Source organism: Rhinoraja longicauda, chromosome 10 (assembly GCF_053455715.1).
Source record: "Rhinoraja longicauda isolate Sanriku21f chromosome 10, sRhiLon1.1, whole genome shotgun sequence".
Classification (NCBI taxonomy): Eukaryota; Metazoa; Chordata; class Chondrichthyes; order Rajiformes; family Arhynchobatidae; genus Rhinoraja; species Rhinoraja longicauda.
This window is the reverse complement of record NC_135962.1, coordinates 15,884,630-15,908,042: the sequence shown is the minus strand read 5'-3', so window position 1 is coordinate 15,908,042 and position 23,413 is coordinate 15,884,630. Positions and strand designations below refer to the sequence as shown.

The following is a 23,413-nucleotide window of genomic DNA, read 5'->3' as shown; positions in this document are numbered from 1 at the left end:
CCTTCTGTGGAAAAGAATTCCACAGATTCACCACCCTCTGACTAAAGATTGATAGCCTGATTGAATCGGGTCCTTGACTACCTCATCGGTATGAATTAGCAATGACGTTTCCTCCTTGGTGGCCAACACAGGAGACCCTCAAGGATGTGTGCACAGTCCTCTGCTCTACTTTATCTGTACCCAAGACTGCAAAGCCAGGATAGACCCACAATGCTGGAGTAACTCAGCAGGACAGGCAGCATTTCTGGAAAGAAGGAATAGGTGATGTTTCTTGTCGAGACCCTTCTTCAGTCTGAATTGCACCCATTGCTTCTTTCCAGACATGCTGCCTGTCTCTCTGAGTTACTCAGCATTTTGTGTCTATCTTTGGCATAAACCAGCATCTGCATTTCCTTCCTACACACTGTAGAGCCAGGCACAGATCTAGCGCATCTTTAAATTCACCAACGAAACCTTCTTCGTTGGACGAATAACAGGTAATGATGAATCAGATTACAGGAAGGAGATCGATAACATGTTTCAATGGTGCCAGAACAATAACCTTGCTCTCAATCTTTGCAAGGAGATGTTTGTTGACTTAAGGAAGAGAAAGCCGAGGATCCATGAATCTGTCTTCATTGACAGGACAAAGGTGAACGGAGTTCCTGAAGGTCTATCTTGTGCTCAACACATCGAAACAACCACAAAGAAAGCTTATTAATGCCTCTACTTCCTTAGAAGACTTGATATGTCAATGAATATTCTCAAACTTTTACAGGTGTTCAGTAGAGAGCGTACAGGTGTTCAGTAGAGATCCACAGCCTGGTTCAGTAACTTGAACACCCAGGAACAAAGGAGTCTGCACAAAATGGTGGACTTTGCTGGTCCTTCACCAATATTGACCTCCCCACTATCGAAGGAATCGATAGGATGCTCTGCCTCTGAAAGGCAGCAGATATAATCAAAGACCACCCTGGCCACGCTCTCATCTCGCCACTACTATCTGGAAGAAGTTACACAAGCTTGGAAACTGTTATCTCCAGGTTCAAGAAAATATTCAGACTCTTGAATACTGCAGCACGCTAACTACAACCCTACCTCAGTAACTATGATCTACAATGGAAAAATACGATCTACTGTGAGATTTGTTTTGGTTTCATCCCATACTTGGGTTTTGACTAGTCTGGTTATTGAATATTTCGGATTATTCATTTAATTATAGAAACATAGAAAATAGATGCAGGAGGAGGCCATTCGGCCCTTCAAGCCAGCACCGCCATTCATTGTGATCATGGCTGATCGTCTCCAATCAGTACCCCGTGCCTGCCTTCTCCCCATATTCCTCAATTCCACTAGCCCCTAAAGCTCTATCTAACTATATTATTGATTATTGGGGTTTTTTGTGTGTTATTGATTTTATGAGCCTGTAAAGCTGTAACAATTAAGAATTTCATTTTTCCATTGTCAGTACATGTGATAATGAAACACTTTAGACTTTAGAGATACAGCACAGAAACAAGCCATTTGGCCCACCAAGTCCACGCCGACCAGCAATCACCCTGTACACCAACAGTATCTACACACTAGGGCTAATTTTACAACTTACCGAAACCAATTAACCTACAAACCTGTACATTTTTGGAGGAAACTAGACAACCAGAGAAAACACATGCAGCTACAGGGAGAATGTACTAACTCAGTACTCTTGACTCTATCTTGACTCTTGGTGTCACAGAGAAAGTATACCTCTATACTCAATCGTGTAGGGAGACCAGACAGTTTAAAACGACTGAGAAGAATAACAATTCTGAGCAGCACTTAGATGGAGGAGCGCTGGGCACAATAGATGCTTTCCCCCAAGAATGGGTTTAATTGAATATTGAAAATCATTTCATTATTACTTCTAATTTTAACAAAGTGCGCAGAATCCTGAAGAGTCCTAAATTCTTATTGAGAGGAGGGTGGGCTTTCAGTTTTGACTTTATCTACTGTGTGAAGGGCTCCTTCTCATCCTGGTTGCTGCATAAGGCTGTGCCTCAACATTTTGACCTCAAAGAAAATTGGCAGATCCTCAACACAAGAGTGGAAGCCCAAACAGTTCCACAGTAAAGGTGGGTCCACGGGTGTTAAAGGCAAGTGTTTTAAACCGAGATGGGCACATGAAATGCAAAATGTAAGAAATCGGGAAGGAACTTAAAGGGTTGTAGGATGAAAAACATCTGTCAGTAGCTCTGAAGCAACACTCGATAGTTATGTTATGGAAATAGTTTCTTCAGCAATTTGGTTGACATCATAAGCCACCAAAGTAAAGCTTGTGTGATTTGTGAATCGCATTTGAACTCTGAGGTTACACCATGTCTCGTTACGCACTAAACACCGTCTCCAAAAATGCCACAGTCTCCATAAGTTAATAAAAGATGATAATGGTGGAAGTAAATTCATTTGAAGATGTTAGATCATAATTACATGAATTAGAAGATAGTTATACTAGAGATCCCATTATACATTAGGTAGCAATTGTTACGCACAATGATTGATTAGGCAGCAGCTACAGTAGTGGAGGAAGGAACTGCAGATGCTGGTTTAAACCGAAGACAGACACAAAAAGCTGGAGTAACTCAGCGGGTCAGACAGCAGCTCTGGAGAAAAGGAATAGGTGACATTTCGGGCTGAGAGTTAGGGGAAAGGGAAACGAGAGATATAGACGGCGATGTAGAGAGATAATGCTCAAATTAATGAAAAATATGCAAAAAAGTAAAGATGATCCTTGATTTAGGGGAAATATTCTAGCCTTGGAAATAGTGGATATATTTGGTGGTCATCATCCAAATGTCTTTATAGTAGAAATTTCTCCTGGAGCTTGGATTGGAGGGTGGCAAATGTTTGGTTTAGTCCAGTTTATTATTATTGTCACGTGTACTGAGGTACAGTGAAAAGCTTTTTTTGGTGCGTGCTATCCAGTTAACGAGAAACTATACATGATTACAATCAAGCCGTCCAAAGTGTACAGATACAGGGTAAAGGGTATATTATTTAGTACAAGTTTAAGTCCGATTAAAGATAGTTCAAAGGTCTTCCATGAGGTAGATGGTAGGTCAGGACTGCACTCTAGTTTAGTGAGTGGATGGTTCCATTGCTTAGCAACAGCTGGGAAGAAACTGGCCCTGAATCTGGAGGTATGTGTTCTCAAACTTCTGGCTCTGACCCCCCCTACTTAAAAAAAGAAGAAACGAGAAAACAGGGACTACGAGGAGAGGATAATGCTAGAATCTGTCATCATGGATAACAGGGCACTTCCTATCAATGGAGTAAGACAATGTTAATGTGGAGTTATGAAAAAAAAATCATGTTTTACAAGTCTATTTGTGGCTTTTGAAAATTTAGTTGAAAGAATAGATAAGGGAGATTTGTAGATATGCAGCATCTGGATTTTCATAAGGAATAATATTTCTTATGACGATTGAAAATTGACTGACAGACAGAAAGCCGTGTGTAAAGGAATAAATATTATCAAGCAGCAGTGGGTAGGTAGGGGTCAGTGCTTTGGCCCCATAAATATTCTATAATATATACACATCAATAATTTGGGTAAGCCAACCAAATGTAACATTTATATGTCTGCTGATGATATGTGATGGTGGGATTGTGAAGAGAAATACAAAGAGGATTCACTGCGAATTAAAAAAATTGACAGAGCAGGCAAATACTTTGCAAATGCATTATGGCATGGATAAATGTGAAATTATCCAGGTTGGTTTAAGTGACAAAGTGTTACATCGAGATACAGTGGTAAACGCTGATGTATAAAGGGGTCTGGTTGCTGTTGAACACTTGTCCCTTAAAGCATTTGTGCAGGTGAAGCACACATTTAAAAAAGTAAATTGTACACTGGCCTTTACAGCAAGGGGTTTCGAGAACAAGACTAAGGATCTTACTTCAGTTGTGCAGAGATGTGATGAAACTGACCTAGGGTATTGTATGTTGTATGTTGTAGAAACAAAGAGCTGCAGATGCTGGTTAAAACCAAAGATGGACACAAAGTGCTGGATTAACTCGGTGTAAGAAAATGTCTGACGAAGGGTCTCGACCCGAAACGTCGCCCATTCCTTCTCTCCTGAGATGCTGCATGACCTGCTGAGTTACTCCAGCATTTTGTGGATTAACTCAGTTGGTCAGGCAGCTTCTCTGAAGAAAGGCCTGAGGGAGGCTGACCCGAAATGTCACCCATCCTTTTTCTCCAGAGATGCTGCCTGACATACTGATTTACTCCAGCACTTTGTTGTATGTTGGCTTGGTCTCCTTATCTGAGAACATGCCATGGATGGAGTGCAACAAAGTTTCACCAGACTGATTCCTTGGATGGTGTAACTGTTGTCTGAGGAGCAATAAAGTTGACAATGTCTGGCAAGTTTAGGTGAATGAGGGGAGGTCTCATTGAAACATACAAAATTTTGTTCAGGAATAGACAGACTGGACATTAAGCGGGTGATTCCCACAGGTTGAACGGTCGAGAATGAGGAGTAACAGTCTCAGAAAATGGGACAAAATAATTAGGACTGAGATGAGGAGAAATTTATTTATTCCAAGAGTGGTAAAATTTTGGGATTATGTACCACATAAAGCTGTGGAGAAGAGTTACTGGATATATTTAAGAAGATAGTTTACACAAAAAGTATCAAGAAGTAGGGAGATAGGGCAGGAATATTATACAGTTTAAAGGATATGATAGTATTGAATGGTTGAGTAGGCTCGATGGGCCAAGTGATCTGCTTTAGATTCTCTTTTACTCTGTTTCCACATTGGGCAGCAAAAATGGAGTTCTAAATATTAGTGCATTTGAATATCAACTAAATGCTGAAGCTTGAATAGGGTTGATGTGGAGAGGATGTTTCCACTAGTGGGAAATTCTAGGACTAGGTGTCATAGCCTCAGAATTAAAGGACGTTCCTTTAGGGAAGGAGATGAGGAGGAATTTCTTTAGTCAGAAGGTGGTGAATCTGTGAAATTCTTTGCCACAGAAGACTGTGGAGGCCATCAATGGATATTTTTAAGGCAGAGATAGACAGATTCTTGATTAGTATGGGTGTCAGGGATTACGGGGTTAAGGCAGGAAAATGAGGTTAGGAGGGAGAGATAGATCAGCCATGATTGAATGGCGGAGTAGACGTGATGGGCCAAATGGCCTAATTCTGCTTCTCACATATGACCTTATGGTACAGCTCTTAAATTGGAACTTAGACCAGTATTACTATTGGTTTGGGAGTACTGAAGAGATAAGTGACTGCTTATTTGAGGTGACCATAAATCACTGACTCCATTCAATACTGGCAACTACACAATCTAATTACAACAAGTCATTTGCATCAGCATGAAGTCAAAAGTGCCAGAACAGCTTTACACTTACGTAAAATGTGCAGGTGTCGCTGGGTAATCCGGGGAAGCAAGTTGATGCTGAGGATTCTTTTGGAGGAATAAAGAGGCCGTTTAATGAATAAAGAGGTCGTTTAATGAATATTGTTGTCGATTTATTTTTCATTTTCCTTACTTGTGAATTGCGAGTAATATTTTGTCAAATAAAACATCATTGCCCTAGAACAGCCTTCATTGCCAAATGTATTTAGTAATGAGACTGTGAAATAGCATTGTCTAGAAATTGGATCCTGTAGTGCCGTTTTGAGAATGGACTTTAGCCAGAATCAAAGGATAACGTGTCCTTCGTTATGTCATATCCTGTCGCTCAGGAAATTTAACTGGTTACGGTGCAAGCTGACCCACCTGATGAGTTATCCATGCTGGCAGCGGACACAGTAATGCTAGTCCTCTTGCTGCGTCACGTTAGGACTGCTGGCAGTACGAACGGATGCATTGATCCAAGGACCAACCATCATCTGGCAACCGCTGGCCAATCAAGTCTCCATTACACTGTTTGCTCTGTGGTAGCAGCATTGAAAGGGACAATTCCTCCTGAAAGGTCAATCACATATGGCATACGTCCATTTCTTATGCTATAAAATCTGAAATAATAGATGGAGTGTGCTGTATATACAGAGTAAATATGTTGTCATCAAAGAGCAGGAACACGTTTTTTTTTTTACTAAAGATTGAGGGAGATGTGGAAAACTAATATTGGCCAGAATGTAATAATGAGTTGGAAAGTACTGCTTGAAGGGGCAGAGGAAACAGAATTAGTCAGTACTTTCTGTTTTTCATCTCTGGCCATTGTCTACCATATGCCTATTGAACCCCCCCCCCCCTGCCCCCCCCCCCCCCCCCCCCCCCCCACACCACCCTCGCCTGTATCAACCTATTACCTGCCAGACTTGGTCCTGTCTCTCCTCTCTTCCCGCTTTCTTTTTCCATTCCCTGCAATCAGTCTGAAGAAAGGTTCCGATCAGAAACATCACCTGTCTATGCTCTCCAGAGACCGGACCCACTGTTACCCCAGCACTTTGTGTTATTTTTTGCTTGTGGTTGTGTCTAGTCCAGACACAATAGGAAAACAGATTCTCTTCCCTGAAAAATGCAAATTAATTAGGTGTTTTTAGATAGATATGGCCGTTTTGTGGCTACCATCTCTGATAACAGATCTGAATTAATTTATTTCATTGGTTTAAATGACTAATCTGTCATGATGGGTTATGACCACCATTCATTAGGTCACTCGTCCAAGCTTTTGTATTGTCAATTCAATAACGTAATCACTGTGTTGCATTTCCTGTCTACAGCAGCAGTTCATAAATTCATAAGTAATAGGAGCAGAATTAGGCCATTTGGTCCATCAGGTGTACTCTGCCATTCTATCATGGCTGATCTATCATCCCCTCTTAATCCCATTCTCCTGCCTTCTCCCCATAACCCCTGACACCCATATTAATCATGAATCTATCTATCTTTGCCTTATCCATTGACTTGGCCTCCACAGCCATCTGTGAAGCCTGTGGAGCCATGCTTCCCCTCTGAGCATGCTCTGGTCTGCATCTCCTTCCATTCTGTGCACGAGTTACTCACGCCTTTGCTGAGGCAGGATTGTTGAAGCGTGCACTAAGCCACAGGAAACTTCTGCTCTGAGTAGCGCTGGCTCTGTGGAAGGCTTTATACAGTCTCTCTGTGTGCTGACAGCCAGCTGGAATGTTAGCTACAATTTTAAGTTTCTTTCTCATTACCAGTATTGATTTATTATTGTATAAGAAAATAACTGCAGATGCTGGTACAAATCGATTTATTCACAAAATGCTGGAGTAACTCAGCAGGTCAGGCAGCATCTCGGGAGAGAAGGAATGGGTGACGTTTCGGGTCGAGACCCTTCTTCAGACTGATGTCGGGGGTGGGACAAAGGAAGGATATAGGTGGAGACAGGAAGATAGAGGGAGATCTGGGAAGGAGGAGGGGAAGGGAGGGACAGAGGAGATTTGATATTGATTTATTATTGTTATGTGCACCGAAACAGTGCAAAACTTTTTTGTGCACTTTTTATCCAGTCAATTCATACCAGGTATGAAGATAGACACAAAATACTGGAGTAATTCAGTGGGACAGGCAGCATCTCTGGATAGAAGGAATGGGTAATGTTTCAGTTCGAGACCCTTCTTCTGAAGTCTGAAGAAGGACCTCGACCCAAAACATCACCCATTCCTTCTATACAGAGATGCTGCATGTCCCGCTGAGTTACTCCAACATTTTGTGCCTATTTTCGGTGTAAACCAGCATTTGCAGTTCCTTCCTACACATACCAGATATGAATATAGTCAAGTTGTAAACAAGTACAGCAGGTAGTGCAAAGAGTAAAAAATAACTAGTGTGGGGAATATATTGTTACATCATTGTAGTTTTACAGCTGTAGAGAAAGTGCAGATAACAAAAAAGTGCGAGTGCGGCGATGAGGTAGGTCGGGAGATTGTGACTGCACCCTTAGGTTTTGAGAAATACATTCGGTGGTCTGATAAAGTGGGAAAGTAACTGTTCCTGAAACTGGTGGAGGGTGCTATGAAGGTATTCCTGTCTGATTGGAGAGGGGAGAAGAGGAATGATAAGTGGTCTTTTATTATGCTGGCTACTTACCCAAGGCAACTTGGTGTAGATAGAGTCAGTGGGGGGGGGGGAGGAGTTGAGGAGGAGACTGGTTGGCTACTTTGTTTGATGGGCTGGACTGCATTCACCACTCTCTGTAATTTCTTGTGGTCTTCGCAGGAACAGTTTCCAAACCAAGCAGTGAGGCATCCCAATAGGACACTTTCTATGGTGCATCTGTAGAAACTGTCTTCTGAGGAAGTCGAGGAATTATTATTGAAGGCATGTTTCAAAACAAATACCAACTTTCTCAAGGCTCTTGAGAAGAGTAGTGATTTGGAAAATTAAGCTTATCAATGGATGTGATTAGTGCTGTGTAATTTTCCAGGTGAAGGGAATGGTCCTTTGGCTGCATGTCAAGATGTCTCCTGGTTTAGGATTATTTACCCCTTTGAAAGTAAAATACAATGGTGTAGCAAGAATTGTTTTGTCCATGCATTCTTGCCACATGTGTAGTCAAATCATAGTGAGACCGCACCTGGAGTACTGTGTGCAGTTTTGGTCTCCAAATTTGTGGAACGATATTCTTACTATTGAGGGCATGCAGCGTAGGTTTACTAGGTTAATTCCCGGAATGGCGGGACTGTCATATGTTGAAAGACTGGAGCGGCTAGGCTTGTATGCACTGGAATTTAGAAGGATGAGAGGGGATCTTATCGAAACATATAAGATTATTAAGGGGTTGGACACATTAGAGGCAGGAAACATGTTGCCAATGTTGGGGGAGTCCAGGATCAGGGGCCACAGTTTAAGAATAAGGGGTAGGCCATTTAGAACGGAGATGAGGAAAAACTTTTTCGGTCATAGAGAGTTGTAAATCTGTGGAATTCACTGCCTCAGAAGGCAGTGGGGGCCAATTCTCTGGATGCATTCAAGAGAGAGTTAGATAGAGCTCTTAAGGATAGCGGAGTCAGGGGGTATGGGGAGAAGGCAGGAACGGGATACTGATTGAGAATGATCAGCCATGATCACATTGAATGGTGGTGCTGGCTCGAAGGGCCGAATGGCCTACTCCTGCACCTATTGTCTATTGTCTAAACCTCACCTAGGTCTGAAGAAGGGTTTCAACCCGTGACGACACCCACTCCTTCTCTCCAGATTCGCGATTGCCCTGCTGTTTTTCCAGGATTTTGTGTCTTAGAAGTTGCAAGTTGCCTTTGACTGTCCCATCTAATATTTATAATGACGCAGAAGGAGTCCATTTGTCCCATCAGATACTGCTTGCTTCCAATAGATCAATTTCATTTTCTCTTTCCTTAATTCCCTGTACTCTTTGTTCTCTCCCAGAAGTGCAAATAAAGTTGATCACATTTTTAGAGAAGCTAACCTGCTTCACTCTTCCTTTCCCAAGTGCCTTTAAAATAAGCATCTCCCTCCCTATTAATTAATACTACAGATTCTGCTTCCAAATTATACTTATTCTGGTGTTTTATATTATAATATATTTAATATATAATATAATACAAATATTCATAATGTAAAGATTATTTTTAAGCCCTCCCTTTCTTCAAGCAATAAGATACTTTTGGTGGAAAGATTGTTGCACAGTAATTATTTTTTTATAGAAGAGTAATGTCATCCTGGTAACAGTACGAAATATTACGATGTAATTTACTTTAGACTTTAGAGATACAGCACATAAACAGGCCCTTCAGTCCACCGAGTCAATGCCGACCAGCGATCACCCCGTACACTGGTACAATGCTACACATCAGGAACAAATTACAATTTTACCAATGTCAATTATCCTACAAACCTGCACATCCTTGGAGTACAGGAGGAAACCGGGTACCCGCAGAAAGCACATGCGGCCACAGGGAGAACGTAAAAAATCCATACTGATAGCACCCATAGCCAGGATCGAACCCTGGTCTCTGGCGTGGTAAGGCAGCAACTCTACCATTCCTTCTCCTTCTGCAACCACGTGATTCCTGGGGATTTCCGCATTCTTGTAATCCTGGTCACCTTTGCATCCTTGGCTTCAGTAGCAGCTGTGCCTGGAAACATCTCGGTCTAAATTCTAGAATTCCTTCTCTGAACTTTTCTGCTTCTCCCCACCTTTAAAATTCTCTTTAGAAATTCTACCTCTTTGAAGAAAGTTTTGATGACCTGACCTAATATTACTCCATTGGCACGTTGTCGAATGTTGTTTGGTAACACACCCATAAAAGTGTTGTAGGACATTTTAACTGCATTAACTGCATTTAATTGCTAGACTTGCAATTTGTTGAATGTTTATTAAAATGTCTGCGGCAACTATTTTGATGAATAACAGGACCTCAAGTGCTATCTGTGGAGGTTGCACATTCTCCACATGACTGCTCGAGTTTCCTCCCACATCGCACTACTTGCGGTCAGTCGGTTAATTGGCCATTGTAAACTTTCTCTGGTGTGTGAGCAGTAGAATTTGAGGGGAGTTGATGAGAATGTGGAGTGAATAAAACTTGGTATTAAAATTGGATTAGTAAATGGATAGTTGATACTTGGTGTAGATTCGGTAGGTTGACTGACCTGTTTCTGTTGTGTCTCTCTATGACTCTATGAGGAATGATCTCAGCTAGTTGGGCATTCATTGGACACCATGGTGTCTCTTTGCACCTCCACCCAATAGCCAAATAAAACCAAAGGGAGCAAAGCCTCATGTTGTCTCTTTTTGTGTCAATGTTTTAAATCTATAATTGCTAATCTCTTGTGTTCTCTCTTCTTCATTTTTCTCAAAAGCTTGCTTACTACAAGCGGAACTAGTGAATTATGAGCGAGTAAAGGAATATTGTCTCAAGGTCTTGAAGAAGGAAGGAGATAATTTCAAGGCTCTATATCGCTCTGGTGTGGCTTACTACCACCTTGGGAATTATGACAAAGCTTTACATTATCTGAAAGAAGCAAAGAACCGAGAGCCAACAGGTAAGGGATCTTTCACTTTCCTCTGTCTAATTTGAGATATACACAGGTAGGTGCAAAGTTAAATATCGTCGCCATTTTGACCCACAGACATATTGAATCATCATTTTCCAAATGAGGGGATACATTCAACATGGCACTTAAATTTGAGAATTTGATGTTGCACAAGGATTCTTTCTTATAATAGAACGTGGCCTTCCTGTCCCGCATGTCGTCTAAATGGGTGGATTGCAAAAGAGCTGGTAATTCTCTTAAAGTACCCCCTAGTTAACCCAGGGTCTAATTTCCAAATTATTCAAGAAAGGGGGTAGCCATTACCTTTTGTGTTGCGGGATGCATTTAAAGTCAAGTTTTTAGGGGGAAAAGATTGGAGAAAGGAGGGATGGATTCCTATTGCCATCTTCTGTTTACGTTGTCCTTAGATTCTGGGTAAAATAAATCATACTTGCCAAGGCTGCAGTTGTATGAGACTCTGGATGCGGGAAAGGATATTCACATCTCATTGTTCAGGTAGTGGTCAGTTGGGGTGGTGGGGACAAGGACGTATGTACAATGGTGTGTAAGAAGCTGGCGATGAGCTGTCTCAGGACTATCCACAATCGGGTGGATGGTTCTCGCAAGATGAAACAAACAGCGTGGAAATGTTTGACACCCATTGTAAGGATCTCTGTCCACTAGAACATCTGGGAGATTGTTTGTATCTTCCTTAGTGAAGACAGATCAGAAACTTGCTGAAAATAGCTGACAGGTGACCTGCGGTTAATTTCGTTGACTTGGCAAGGCAGCAACAACCTTTGGGTTTTCAATCTTCAGATGTGCCCACAAATCTCAAACCATCCCATCTCTTCCCACCCCTGAGTAAAGTCCCAGCTCGGTGGATCACTGAAATAGATAAGCACAATGCTGGAGTAACTCAGTGGGTCAGGCAGCATCTCTGGAAATAAAGGATGGGTGACATATTGGGTTGGAACCCTTCTTCAGACAGAAAGTTGGGGGGAGGGGTGTAGGTGGAGAGCTGGAGGCGAGAAAAGACCAGGTAGAACACTATCGATCACTAGAACAGATTCCTTAGTAGGTGAAAGAAACTGCAATCCGACAGGCTGTCAGGGGAGGCAGGATTGCAGCTGTGGAAAGGTGACTCATCAGAGTGTCCTCCAACAACTCTTGTCACTTTCATTCTGAGCAGCTAAGAGTCAGCAATTCTGGGTTTTTAGGCACATTTTGCAAAGGTTGATAAGTGTTTGTCGTAATCTAGTCAGGCAAAATTAGCAGGGTCATTCCAAACGCAAGTGGATGGTGAGACTGGGAAGCTTTGAGTTAGTAGGGATGTGCTTCCATGGGTCAATTGTTGTATTTGCATTTGAAACCATCTTTCGAATCTTCTTTGAGTCACAAATACAAAATCACTTCAAACTCCTTCAGAGTTGCTCCGAGTGTAAACCTATACTTTTTGTTTTTAGTTTAGGTATACAGCATGGACGCAGGCCCTTCGGCCCACAGTGTCGACATCAACCAGCGATCCCCATACATTAACACTATCCTACACACAAATGGGACAATTTACACTTATACCAAAAATACAGAGGAGAGGAGGAGAACCTCTTCACATTAAACAACACTTCAGGAGATTTTGCATCTATACACTAAAACTTTCATTTGTTTGTTTGTTTGTTCCTGAACTACAGCCAAAACAGTACACGATAGCGCAACAATTTTAGGCCCACCTTACTGACCGTCGTCCCTTTGGTGCTAATGGAAGAAGTTTCATAGAAATCGGTGTTAGATTTTTAAAGTTATTCACATTTTAACGTTTTAATCTATCTCCTAGGGAGGGAGGGGGAGGGAGGGGGGGAGGAGGGAGGGGGAGGGAGGGCGGGAGGAGGGAGGATAAGGGGGGGTTGAGGGGGATGGAGTGGGGGGGAGGGGAAGGGGGTTAGGGGAGGGGGAGATGGGGGTGAAAGGGGAGGGGGAGGGGGAGGAGAGGGTGCTGCACCAATGCAGGAGAGGTTTGGACCCAACGGGTCAACTTGGCCTAGTATATAATAATGCTCGAATATATATAATGAACAGTTTGATCATCTCATTCTCAATATAAATCTGTGTATCCATGTATTATCTAATTGTGGTTTAAAATACGATTACACAATATTTCACTCTCTTTCTCTTTCTCCTAAAAAAATCCTCATTATCTAGACACATTGTCCTTTTGATTTATTATCATCCCAAGCAGCAACATTCTCCTGTGGACAATATAAATGAGATTCCATTTCATTTCAACATTATTAGTTTTGATTTTTCTCTTTTATTTCACCAGTTCAAGGGACCCCAACATTCATCAACCTTCTTGTCCAATTAATTTTTCCACAAATATTTTCACTGTACTAAAAATTTTGTGATATTCAAGACAAGAGCAAATGGATATTTGGATTTCAATTAGGTACTTGGCCTACTTTATAAGTTCATGATAACCTTTGCCGCATTCTCTTTATTCGGTAAAGTAGGTTGAAATATTCTCGACATTTTAGACAATAACGAACCCCAGCACAATTGTCCAGAACTTTGTAGCCTTCCAGTGAATGATATAGTTACATTTATGTGCTGTGAGTTTCATTTATTTTGATACTTTGTCTTCAAATAAATTATCATTAATAACTGTGGGCGGCACAGTGGTAGAGTTGCTGCTTTACAGCATCCGAGACCCAGGTTCGATCCTGACTACGGGTGCTGTCTTTATGGAATTTTACGTTCTCCCTGTTATATCATGGATTTTTTTCTCTCCAGGTGCTCTGGTTTCCTCCCACATTCCAAAGACATACAGGTTTATAAGTTTATTAGCTTCAGTAAAATTATAAATTTTCCCTAGCCTCTTGCATGTCACTATCGTATCTGCCTCAGCCACTATCCTCTCAGCAGTGTGTTCCAGGCACTCGACATCTGTGTAAAAAAAAACTTGCCCAGCACATCTCCTTTAAACTGATTTCTGTGGAGAAGGAATGGGTGACATTTCGGATTGAGACCCTTCTTCAGACTAAGAGTCAGGAGAGAGGGAAACAAGATATGGAAGGGTACAAAGAACATGTAAGGTGTGAAAAGAACAGATCAAAGCAGACGTTGATCAACAAAATATAGAATGGTTCATTGTTGGATGAGGGGAAGGTGACAAGGAGGCATACAATCAGTATATATTAATCAGGAGGACAGTGAAACTAGTAGGAGAACTAATAGGAGAAGGGAGGGACATAGAGAGGGGGAAAGCAAAGGTTACATGAAGTTAGAGAAATCAATATTCAAACCGCAATATGAGGTGTTGTTCCTCCAATTTGCATTTAGCCTCACTCTGACAGTGGAGGAGGCCCAGGACAGAAAGGTCAGTATGGGAATGGGGGGGGTTTAAAATGTTTGGCAACTGGGATATCGCGTAGGCCCAGGCGGAGTGAGTAAAGGTGTTCAGCGTTATCTGCGTTTGGTCTCGCTGCTATAGTGGTATTTACACCTAGAATAGTAGATGAGGTTGGAGGATGGGCAAGTGAACCTCTGCCTCACCTGCAAGGACTGTCAGAGTCCTTGGATGGTGTTGAGGATGGAAGTAAAGGGACAGGTGTTGCATCACTTGCAGTTGCAGGGGATAGTATCTGGGAAGGGGGTGGTTTGGGTGGCAAGGGATGTGTCAACCAGGGAGTTGCAGGAGGCAGGGTGGGAAGAAGTGTAGTCTAAATAGCTGTGGGAGTCAGCAGGTTTATAATAGACGTTAGTCGATAGTCTATCTCCTGTACGGTACAGAATCGACGACAAGCTCCTCCTATTCACATACAAAGCCCTACATGGGCTTGCCCCCCCCCCCCCCATATCAAAAATCTTCTAACCCACCTCTCTATCTCCAGGTCCCTCAGGTCGGCCGACTTGGGGCTACTCGCTATCCCGCGGTCTAGGCTTAAGCTCAGGGGTGACCGCGCTTTTGCGGTTGCAGCTCCGAGACTGTGGAACAGCATCCCTCTCCCCATCAGAACTGCCCCCTCCATCGACTCCTTTAAGTCCAGGCTCAAAACCTATTTCTACTCCCTAGTGTTTGAGGCCCTCTGAGGGGGCGCTGTGAACTGTTTATGTATGTGCTGTTATGTTTGTGTGCCATTGTATGTTCGTTTCTTAGTACCTGAACTGATGTACAGCACTTTGGTCAACGTGGGTTGTTTTTAAATGTGCTATACAAATAAAATTGACTTGACTTGTCTGTAATGGGGACATGGGATCAAGAAAGGGGAGGGAGATGTTGGAGATGGTCCAAGTGAATTTGAGTGCAGGATGGAAATTGGTTGTGAGGTTAATGAAATCCATGAGTTCTGCATGGGTGCAGGAGGTAGCACTGATCCAGTTGTCAATGTAGCGGAGGTAGAGTTCGGGGATAGGGCCAGTGTATGCCTGGAACAGGGATTGTTAGACGTACCCTACAAAGAGGCAAGCATAGCTAGGGCCCATGAGAGTGCCCATGGCTGTGTCTTGGATTTGGAGGAAGCGGGAGCAGTTGAAGGAGGAGTTGTTGAGAGTAAGGACGACACTCATTTTTAACTGGAATTTGGTTTTACAGCATTTTACTGTGCATTACCTCTACAATGCTAAACTATTAATGCTAAACTGGCTACCTCATCGCCTCGGCATAACCTTGACTTGAGGTGATATAAATAGACAAAACTACTGTTCGAGCTTACTTTAAGGTGCCAATTCACAGCTACAGAGTAGATTAGAACATCAGAGTTAGAACCATTTAGATGAAGATTGAGAGGTTTTAAAACATTTACTGACAGCATCTATGGGGGAATGACAACTGGAGCTCCATCTATGGACAACTGAACATTTTGAATGCATTACTATATACCGACAGTACTCTGATTGCAATGTTGAGATCTTTGTTTTGCGAAGCTGTGGGGAGTAAGTGGATTTTCCCATTAGGTTGCGGCTGATATTTTCCCCTCAGGTGTGTTGACCTACATGTGTGTGAGGCACTGGTGAGTTCCATTCATTTCCCCCCCAATTCAACAGCAAATATAGTTTTCAAATATAGCTTCTCTAACTGGTACCACAATCCTGATCAGATTAATGAACTGTAAAATCAGCCAGGCTTATTAACCAGTGCCGCTGTACAGCCACATAGGTCTTGGTTCAAGAGTTATGTGTACTCCTATCCAATTTATATGCAGTAAATTAGGCTCTTAGGGACAGGTGAAATGCCCCTTAGTGCAAAATGCTACCAGTGAGGTAATCTGCATCAATTATGTGCTGCCATGTCACAATAACTTTTGTATTCTTCTGCGTTGAGCACAAGTATAAAAAGTATAAAAACAGAGTTTGCAGTAGGCAATGGAGCCACAAATGCATCATACTCAAATTCTTTAGCTTTCATCCCTTGAAAACTACATTTATCTTTAGTTTCTTACTGTACCCTTATTCTTGAGTTTTAATTACTTGGAACGGCGGAGCGGCACAGTAGCACAGTGGTGGAGGTGCTGCCTTACAGCGCCTTAGACCCGGGTTCAATCCTGACTACAGGTGCTCTTTGTACTGAGTTAGTCCGTTCTCCCTGTGACCATGCGGATTTTCTCTGGGTGTTCCAGTTTCCTTTCACACTACAAAGAAGTACAGGTTTGTAGGTTAATTGGCTTTGGTAAAATTGTAAGGGCCCCTAGTATGCAGGACAGTGCAAGTGTACAGGGTGATCGCTAGTTGACGTGGTCTCGATGGGCCGAAGGGCCCGTTTCCACGCTGTATCTCTAAAGTCTAGAATAAAATCTAAAGAATGAAGGTACAAAGAAAGTCTAGGAAAAGAAGTGTGTGGGATCCTTTTCCTCGTGAAAGGCCACGCTAGTGATAGCTTTTCACAGGCGGAAATATTTGCAATTTGGAGCATAATACACATCTCTCTGTAGTAGGAGGTCTAAAGATGGTTCAAAATCTGGATCTTGCTCTCTGAACAAGGTGGATACTTTCATTGCAGGAGACTTTTGTGTTGTTCTAATTGGCCTCGGCATTAGGTAGAGAAACTCAGGCACATTGGCTGCTGAAAAAGTGATTCCCTTCACTCCCTCCTTGTATTTGCACATGATTGGAGTTTGAATGAAGGCAAACCATGCTCAATGTTAATGGTCAAGATGGTAAGATAACCTGTCGGCATGATGTATTTATCTTTGTACATGACGGCTGGTTATTTAGGTGGAGACTGGAGAAGGGGAATCCTTTGGTTACTAAACTAAAACATTATTTGTGCATGCACAGGGTGCTGAATGGGTCATCTTCACTCTTGTTCTTCTCTTCTTTAAATGCAGATACAAACGTGATCAGATACATCCAGCTAGCAGAGATGAAACTCAGCAGAAGCTCACAGAGAGAGAAAGAAGCGCTGTAAGGAGATGAGACACCCCAGGATTGTGAGCGGACTTTTGGAATGCTGACAGGTGGGCTACGTTTCGGCATCGACCTTGTTCCCTGGCTCAGATGCTTGCCTGCATCACTGACTCTGGTTCCTCAGCTGAAGACTGCAGCACCGCGCAACGCACCAAGTTCAGCAACTTTGTGGAATCGGGAATGGATTGGAAGTGAGCCCAGGCTGTGATGTCATTACAAGACCTTAGGCAAGCTTGGTTAGGACATTTTGTTTTACCCGTCTTGCTTGTCAAGGAGGGTTAAATATTGAGGAGGTCCTATATATACCGGCATTGGCAAATGTTAACTGACATAAAATATAAAAGGCAGAATGGTTTCGTCCTTCACGAATTGGGAGAGAGGTGCTTTTGCAATGACATCACAACAATCCCATGAAATGGTCAACTCCAAATAAACTGATTGAAAACTGGGCATGGGAGGCCATCTCAAAACAATTGGTTTTGTGGAAAGAATACAAAACATTTGTGCATTCCTGTACATTTGCACTGTCATTTAACCTTTACTCGTTGAAGGTTTTGGGATGGAAAGGCTGAGTGCTACTATTTATTAAATTAGGTCTTGTTTAAAATAATACACATGAATTATCATATAGAAATTTTAAAAATCCTGTACAGACAACGAGAGAAAATAAGTATCTACTATTATCGGTTTTGATATTTGTGCTTTAAATTAAAAAGTATAACTTTTCCTGAAGTGGAATTAGAAGTGATGTGACATGAACATTGAGTGTGCTAAGTGGAGTGGCTAAAACAAAATGGAGGATCAACCAAAACTGAAGAGTCTTGAACCATGAGTTAACACCATTGCACACTGACACAGTACCTCAGGTTCCTCTGTCAAATATTTTATTGGAGATATTAAGCTATAAGAAAAATTGATACATTTGGAAGCTGGAGAAGCGAGAGAGAGAAAGAGAGAAAAAGTGAGGGACCAAGAGGAGGCACTTGTATTGTGGCCAAAAAAAACTGCCATAAGTAAAGTATTTTTAGACATAACCAATAAATGTTAGTTCCTGCACCTTTTAGACCCCATTAGTTGCTGCACAAAAACTGCAGATGGGTGTTCTAACACAATGGATCTTGGATCTCGTGAAATGAGCATCACAATAGACCTACTGCCCAAGTTAGGCATGAATAAGTCTTAGACTTTGAGCTGTTTAATGATTTATGGTGAGAATGTCTCTATGTTCCACCAGGCCTATTGCAAGTGAGTGCTCAATGACCTCATGATTTAAATGCAAGTATTTGTAATGCTGCATGACAATTTTCCAACAATTGGAAAATGGATTTAGCTTTTAAAAGTCTATGTTGTCAACAGGAAATGCATGGTGAAGGTAATGCCACAATTACTGGGCTTTCACACTATTTTCTCTACTATTTTAAAATGGCCGACATTTGAAAATGTTGGTTTCAGTGGTACAATAAAAGTGTTGTTAAAGGGCAATATCAGAGCAAAATAATCGCAGCACTTCACATTTGCGCCATTAAATCAACCTAATGCAATTGGTTAATCAGTCCCTGATAATCCCAGTATTAACCATTGTGTTTTGCCAGTGCAACAATCACTTTAGTGGCTTGGGGCAGTGTGGAAAAGAGTACACTGGTTTTTTTTTAAGTGCACAACTGAATATATTGTCTAACATCTACATCCTTAGATGGTAATGAGATCATCAGCAACTGTGTCAAGAATTGAGCTATGTTTATGTGATGAAGGAGAAGTTAGTTTTGCTAGTGTATTGGATTGAAGATGAAAACAGCTTCAAAAATAATCTGGAAAATTTTACATTGCTATTGCTTACTCATTCCCAACCTTGCAATTCATACTAAGTAAGCAACTTCCCATTTCAAGAGTTTTATTACTGGCTGAAAATAAAGCACCTTAATATAATGTCTCAATCTACTGTCAAAAGTCTGAATGTGCTTCATCTACTGGCATAGGGTGACGTAGTACAGAACTGGGCCTTCAGTCCACCACATTCATGCTGACCCATTTCCCTATCTACACTCATCCCAATTGTCTGCAATGGACCTGTATCCATCTATGCCATACCTATCCCATGTCTGTCTAATCACCTCTTCATAGGTTCTAGGAGAAGAATTAGGTAATTCATCCATATTAGGTAATTCAGCCCAACAAGTCTACTCTTGATCAAGATCAGCCCTTCAATCATGGCTGATCTGTCTTTCCCGCTCAACCTTATTCTTCTGCCTTCTCCCCAAATCCCCTGACACCAAGAATCTGTCAATCTCCACCTTAAAAATACCTATTGACTTGGCCTCCACAGCCTTCTGTGACATAAGGCAGCCTCTTTAACATAGAAATGTTGTCGTATTCTACCATCTCCGCTGGCAGTTATCAACAATTGCCCGTAAAAAACAAACTTAGGTCCTTAATATCTCCTTAGCTTAAATGCGTGCCCCCCCTGTTTTGGAGGGAAAGATTTTGACCATCTACCCTATCTGTACTTCTCATAATCTTATATATTTACTTTATGCACTTTCATAATTTACATCAAATTTATCTCAGCAAAATGTACCGGATTCTTTCCACGATGGATGAGAGCGAGATCAGACTCTGCTGTACTACTCTCCACACTGAAAATAACCCAAATAGACAACCGTGAGGAAAGGACATCATGATCTATTTTCCCTTTTTAACTCTGGGCAGATAAATCAATTGCAGCATTCAATTGCTGATATGAGGAAACTCTGCATTGACCTGGGAATTGGATCTGCAAACCCGCAGGCTATTTAGCTAATCGCTCAATAAACGCCAATCAACAAGAAAGCAACAACATAAAAGTAACTTGTTTATGACACCACATGTAACTCTTCAGCCCATCAATTGTGTATACTGGCTCGCTACAGAGCTGTCTTTTAAGCACCAAACCCCTTCTCTTTATTTCCCTGCAGCCCTACAGCATACTCCCTCTTACATGCTCATCTACTTCCCTTTGATTCTTTGACTACCTACCCATGCTAAGGGGTAATTTACTGTGGCCATTGAATCTATCAACCCTTCTTGAGGTTGTACGAGATCATAGATGGCCAAGTCATATATTCACAAGTTCATAAGTCATCGGAGTAGAATTAGGCCATTCTGCCGATTGAGTCTACTCCACCATTCAATCATGACTGGTCTATCTTTCCCTCTCAACCCTATTCTCCTGCCTTCTCTCCCTAACCTTTGACACCCGTGCCAATCAAAAACCCATCAATCTCTGCTTTAAAAATACCCAAAGACTTGGCTTCCACAGCCGTCTGCGGCAAAGAATTTATTGGAGAAAGTTATTGTGATTGTAGCAGTGCAGACGGTAAACTTGTACTGTTCATGCTTCACTGATGGGCAATTGGGCAAGCAATGGTGTTGTTAGCAGACTGGTTGCAGCTCCTTAACCAAAGGATGGTAGTATCTATGAATGTACAAACTTTTTTTTAAAAGTCACAAAATGCTGGAGTAACTCAGCGGGTCAGGCAGCATCTCTGAAGAACATGGATAGGTAACGTTTCGAATTGGGACTTCAGACTAATTGTCGGGGGTGAGGGGGGGGGGGGTGGGGTAAAAAAGTTGGAAGAGAGATGGGGCAGGTAATGGGTTGATACAGATGAGGAAAATATTTGGTGGGCAGATGGTTGGACAAAGGTCAGGGATGAAATGACACAAAGGTGTGAGACAAAAGGATTGAAGAGTTGCAAATCGTGAAGCTAGTGGAAGGAATATAGGTGGAAGGGGAGAAGGAGGGGAGAAATAGTTGCGAGTTCAGGTTGGGCACAGTTTCTTGTTTCAGGGTTTCTTGTTTCTAATGTACAATCTTGGTTTGGTCTGAATTTCTTGAAAGATCATGTTGCCAGCTAACACTTTTGAGTGTGATCATTACCTATAACCATAGTCATTCTTGTCCACCTGTATAAATGCAGCTACCACATGTGTTGCCAATTAAGTCTTATTATTGCACTTTGGAAGATCAGTCTAGCCATGTGAATGACCAGTGAAGCCAAATCTCAGGCTTAACACAAGAACCGAGGTTACACTGAAGTATTTTGTAACTTTTTTACGTTTGAGCCAAAAGAGTGGCACTCAAGTTGAATGAGTTTGGTCATGTGTAAAACCATTTGATGAAGTGTATTGGCTATATAGGAAATCATGTCTCATCAACCTAATAGACTTCATCAAATAGGCCACCAAGAAGATTGATGAGATCACAGTAATAGACATTATTTATATGGAGTTTAGCAAGGCCTTTGACAAGATCCCACTCGGTAGGCTAGTCAGGTAGGTTTGTTCACATGGAATCCAAGGTAAGGAAGCAAATTGGATTGAAATTTGACTTGGAGGAAGGAGTAGTTGTGGAGGGTTGTTTATCCGAATGTGACCAGTGAGTGCCACAATGATCTGTACTTGGATCACTGTTTCACTACATTAATGATTTAGATAGCAATGTACATTATCAGTAAAATTTGCAAATGACACCAAAATTAGTGGTATAGTGGACAGTGAGGAAGGATACCCAAGTTGGGAAGGTGGGCGAAAGAAAGACAAATAGAATTTAATTTTGACAACTGTGAGGTGTTGACCAAACCAAACCAAACCATAACTGTGAGGAATGTCAAACCAGAGCACAACTTGTGCAGTAAATGTTAGGGCCTTGGATAGTGTTGCAGAACAGAGAGATCTGGGAATACAGATGTGTGGTTCCCTGAAAGTGGTGAGTCAGGTGGACAGGATGGTGAAGAAGTTCACATAAGCCTGGAGTAACTCAGCGGGTCAGGCAGCATCTCTGGAGAAAATAAATAGGTGACATTTCGGGTCAAAACCCTTCTTTGGGACTCGATCCGAAATGTCACCTATTCCATTTCTCCAGAAATGCTGCCTGATCCACTGAGTTACTCCAGCCTTTGGTATCTGTCTTCAGTTTAAACCAGCATTTGCAATTTCTCCCTACACATAGTGATGGTGGCGTTTGGTTCACTTTTCTTCATTGGGAAGGAGTACAAACACTGGATGCAGCTGTTCAAGTCAATGGTGAAACCATACTTAGAGTCCAGTGAGCAGTTCTGATCACCCACTATTGGAAGAATGTTATGTTGAAAATAGAGCAGAAAAAATTCACCAGAAAGTTATGTGCAGGAAGAAACCGCAAATGCTGGTTTAAACCGAAGATATACACAAAATGCTGGAGTAACTCAGCAGGACAGGCAGCGTCTCTAGAGAGAAGGAATGGGTGATATTTTGAGTCGAGACCCTTCTTCAGAAAGTTACCTGGACTTGCAAGCTTCAGTAATAGCTGGGACATTTTTCTTTAGCGTGTAGGAGGCTAAGAGGGAACCTCATTGAACTAGATAAAATCACAAGAAGCATAATGAAGTGAATGTTCAGTCTTTTTTTTCCCACAGAGTAGAGGATTCAAAAATTAGAGGGCACCCTGTCCATTTATTGACTCTCCGCTTTATATGCACCTGCAGTCCCAGATCTCTCCGTTCTGCAACACTTTCGAGGACTCTACAAATTACTGTGCAAGTCCTTCCCTTGTTTGACAAAACAAAGTGCAACACATCACTCTTGTCAGAGTTACATTCCATTTGTCATTCCTAGACCTATACTTATGGTGAGAGGGGAGAGATTTAAGAAGGACCTCGGGAGCAACCAGTGACCTCAGAGGGTAGTCAGTATTTGGAATGGTCTACTAGAGGAATCTATAGAAGTGGATTCAATTATTGACTTTCAAAATGTATTTGAACAGATATATGGACAAGAAGGCTATTAAGAGCTTTGAGCCAAAGTTGGACAAATGCGACCAGCTCAATATGCCATCTTGAGTAGCATGGATAAGGTGGGCCAAAAGGCCTGTTTCCATGCTGTATGACTAAAAAATAATATTTTAAACAATTTACAGCAATATGGGAATTTTGTATATAGTTAAATTCATCATAGCGTTTGCTTAGAGGCCTGTAGCAAACAGTTTGTTTGGAGCACTTTGTTTGGAGAAGCATTGCTAATAATTGCTGAATATTATTTGCCCGCTAGTGAACAGATA

The 23,413-nt window shown here is 41.8% G+C and overlaps 1 protein-coding gene across 1 annotated transcript in view; it reads left to right on the top strand.

Annotated features, from left to right (window-relative positions):
• The window catches only part of ttc9 (tetratricopeptide repeat domain 9), a 59,751-nt gene extending 38,833 nt beyond the window's left edge, over positions 1 to 20,918 (top strand). Inside the window, exons 2-3 of the mRNA XM_078406257.1 lie at positions 10,768 to 10,950; positions 17,262 to 20,918. Of these exons, the coding sequence (XP_078262383.1) occupies positions 10,768 to 10,950; positions 17,262 to 17,341 (263 nt within the window). The 3' untranslated portion in view covers positions 17,342 to 20,918. The remainder of the gene's footprint in view (positions 1 to 10,767; positions 10,951 to 17,261) is intronic.
• The last annotated feature ends 2,495 nt before the right edge of the window (positions 20,919 to 23,413 follow it).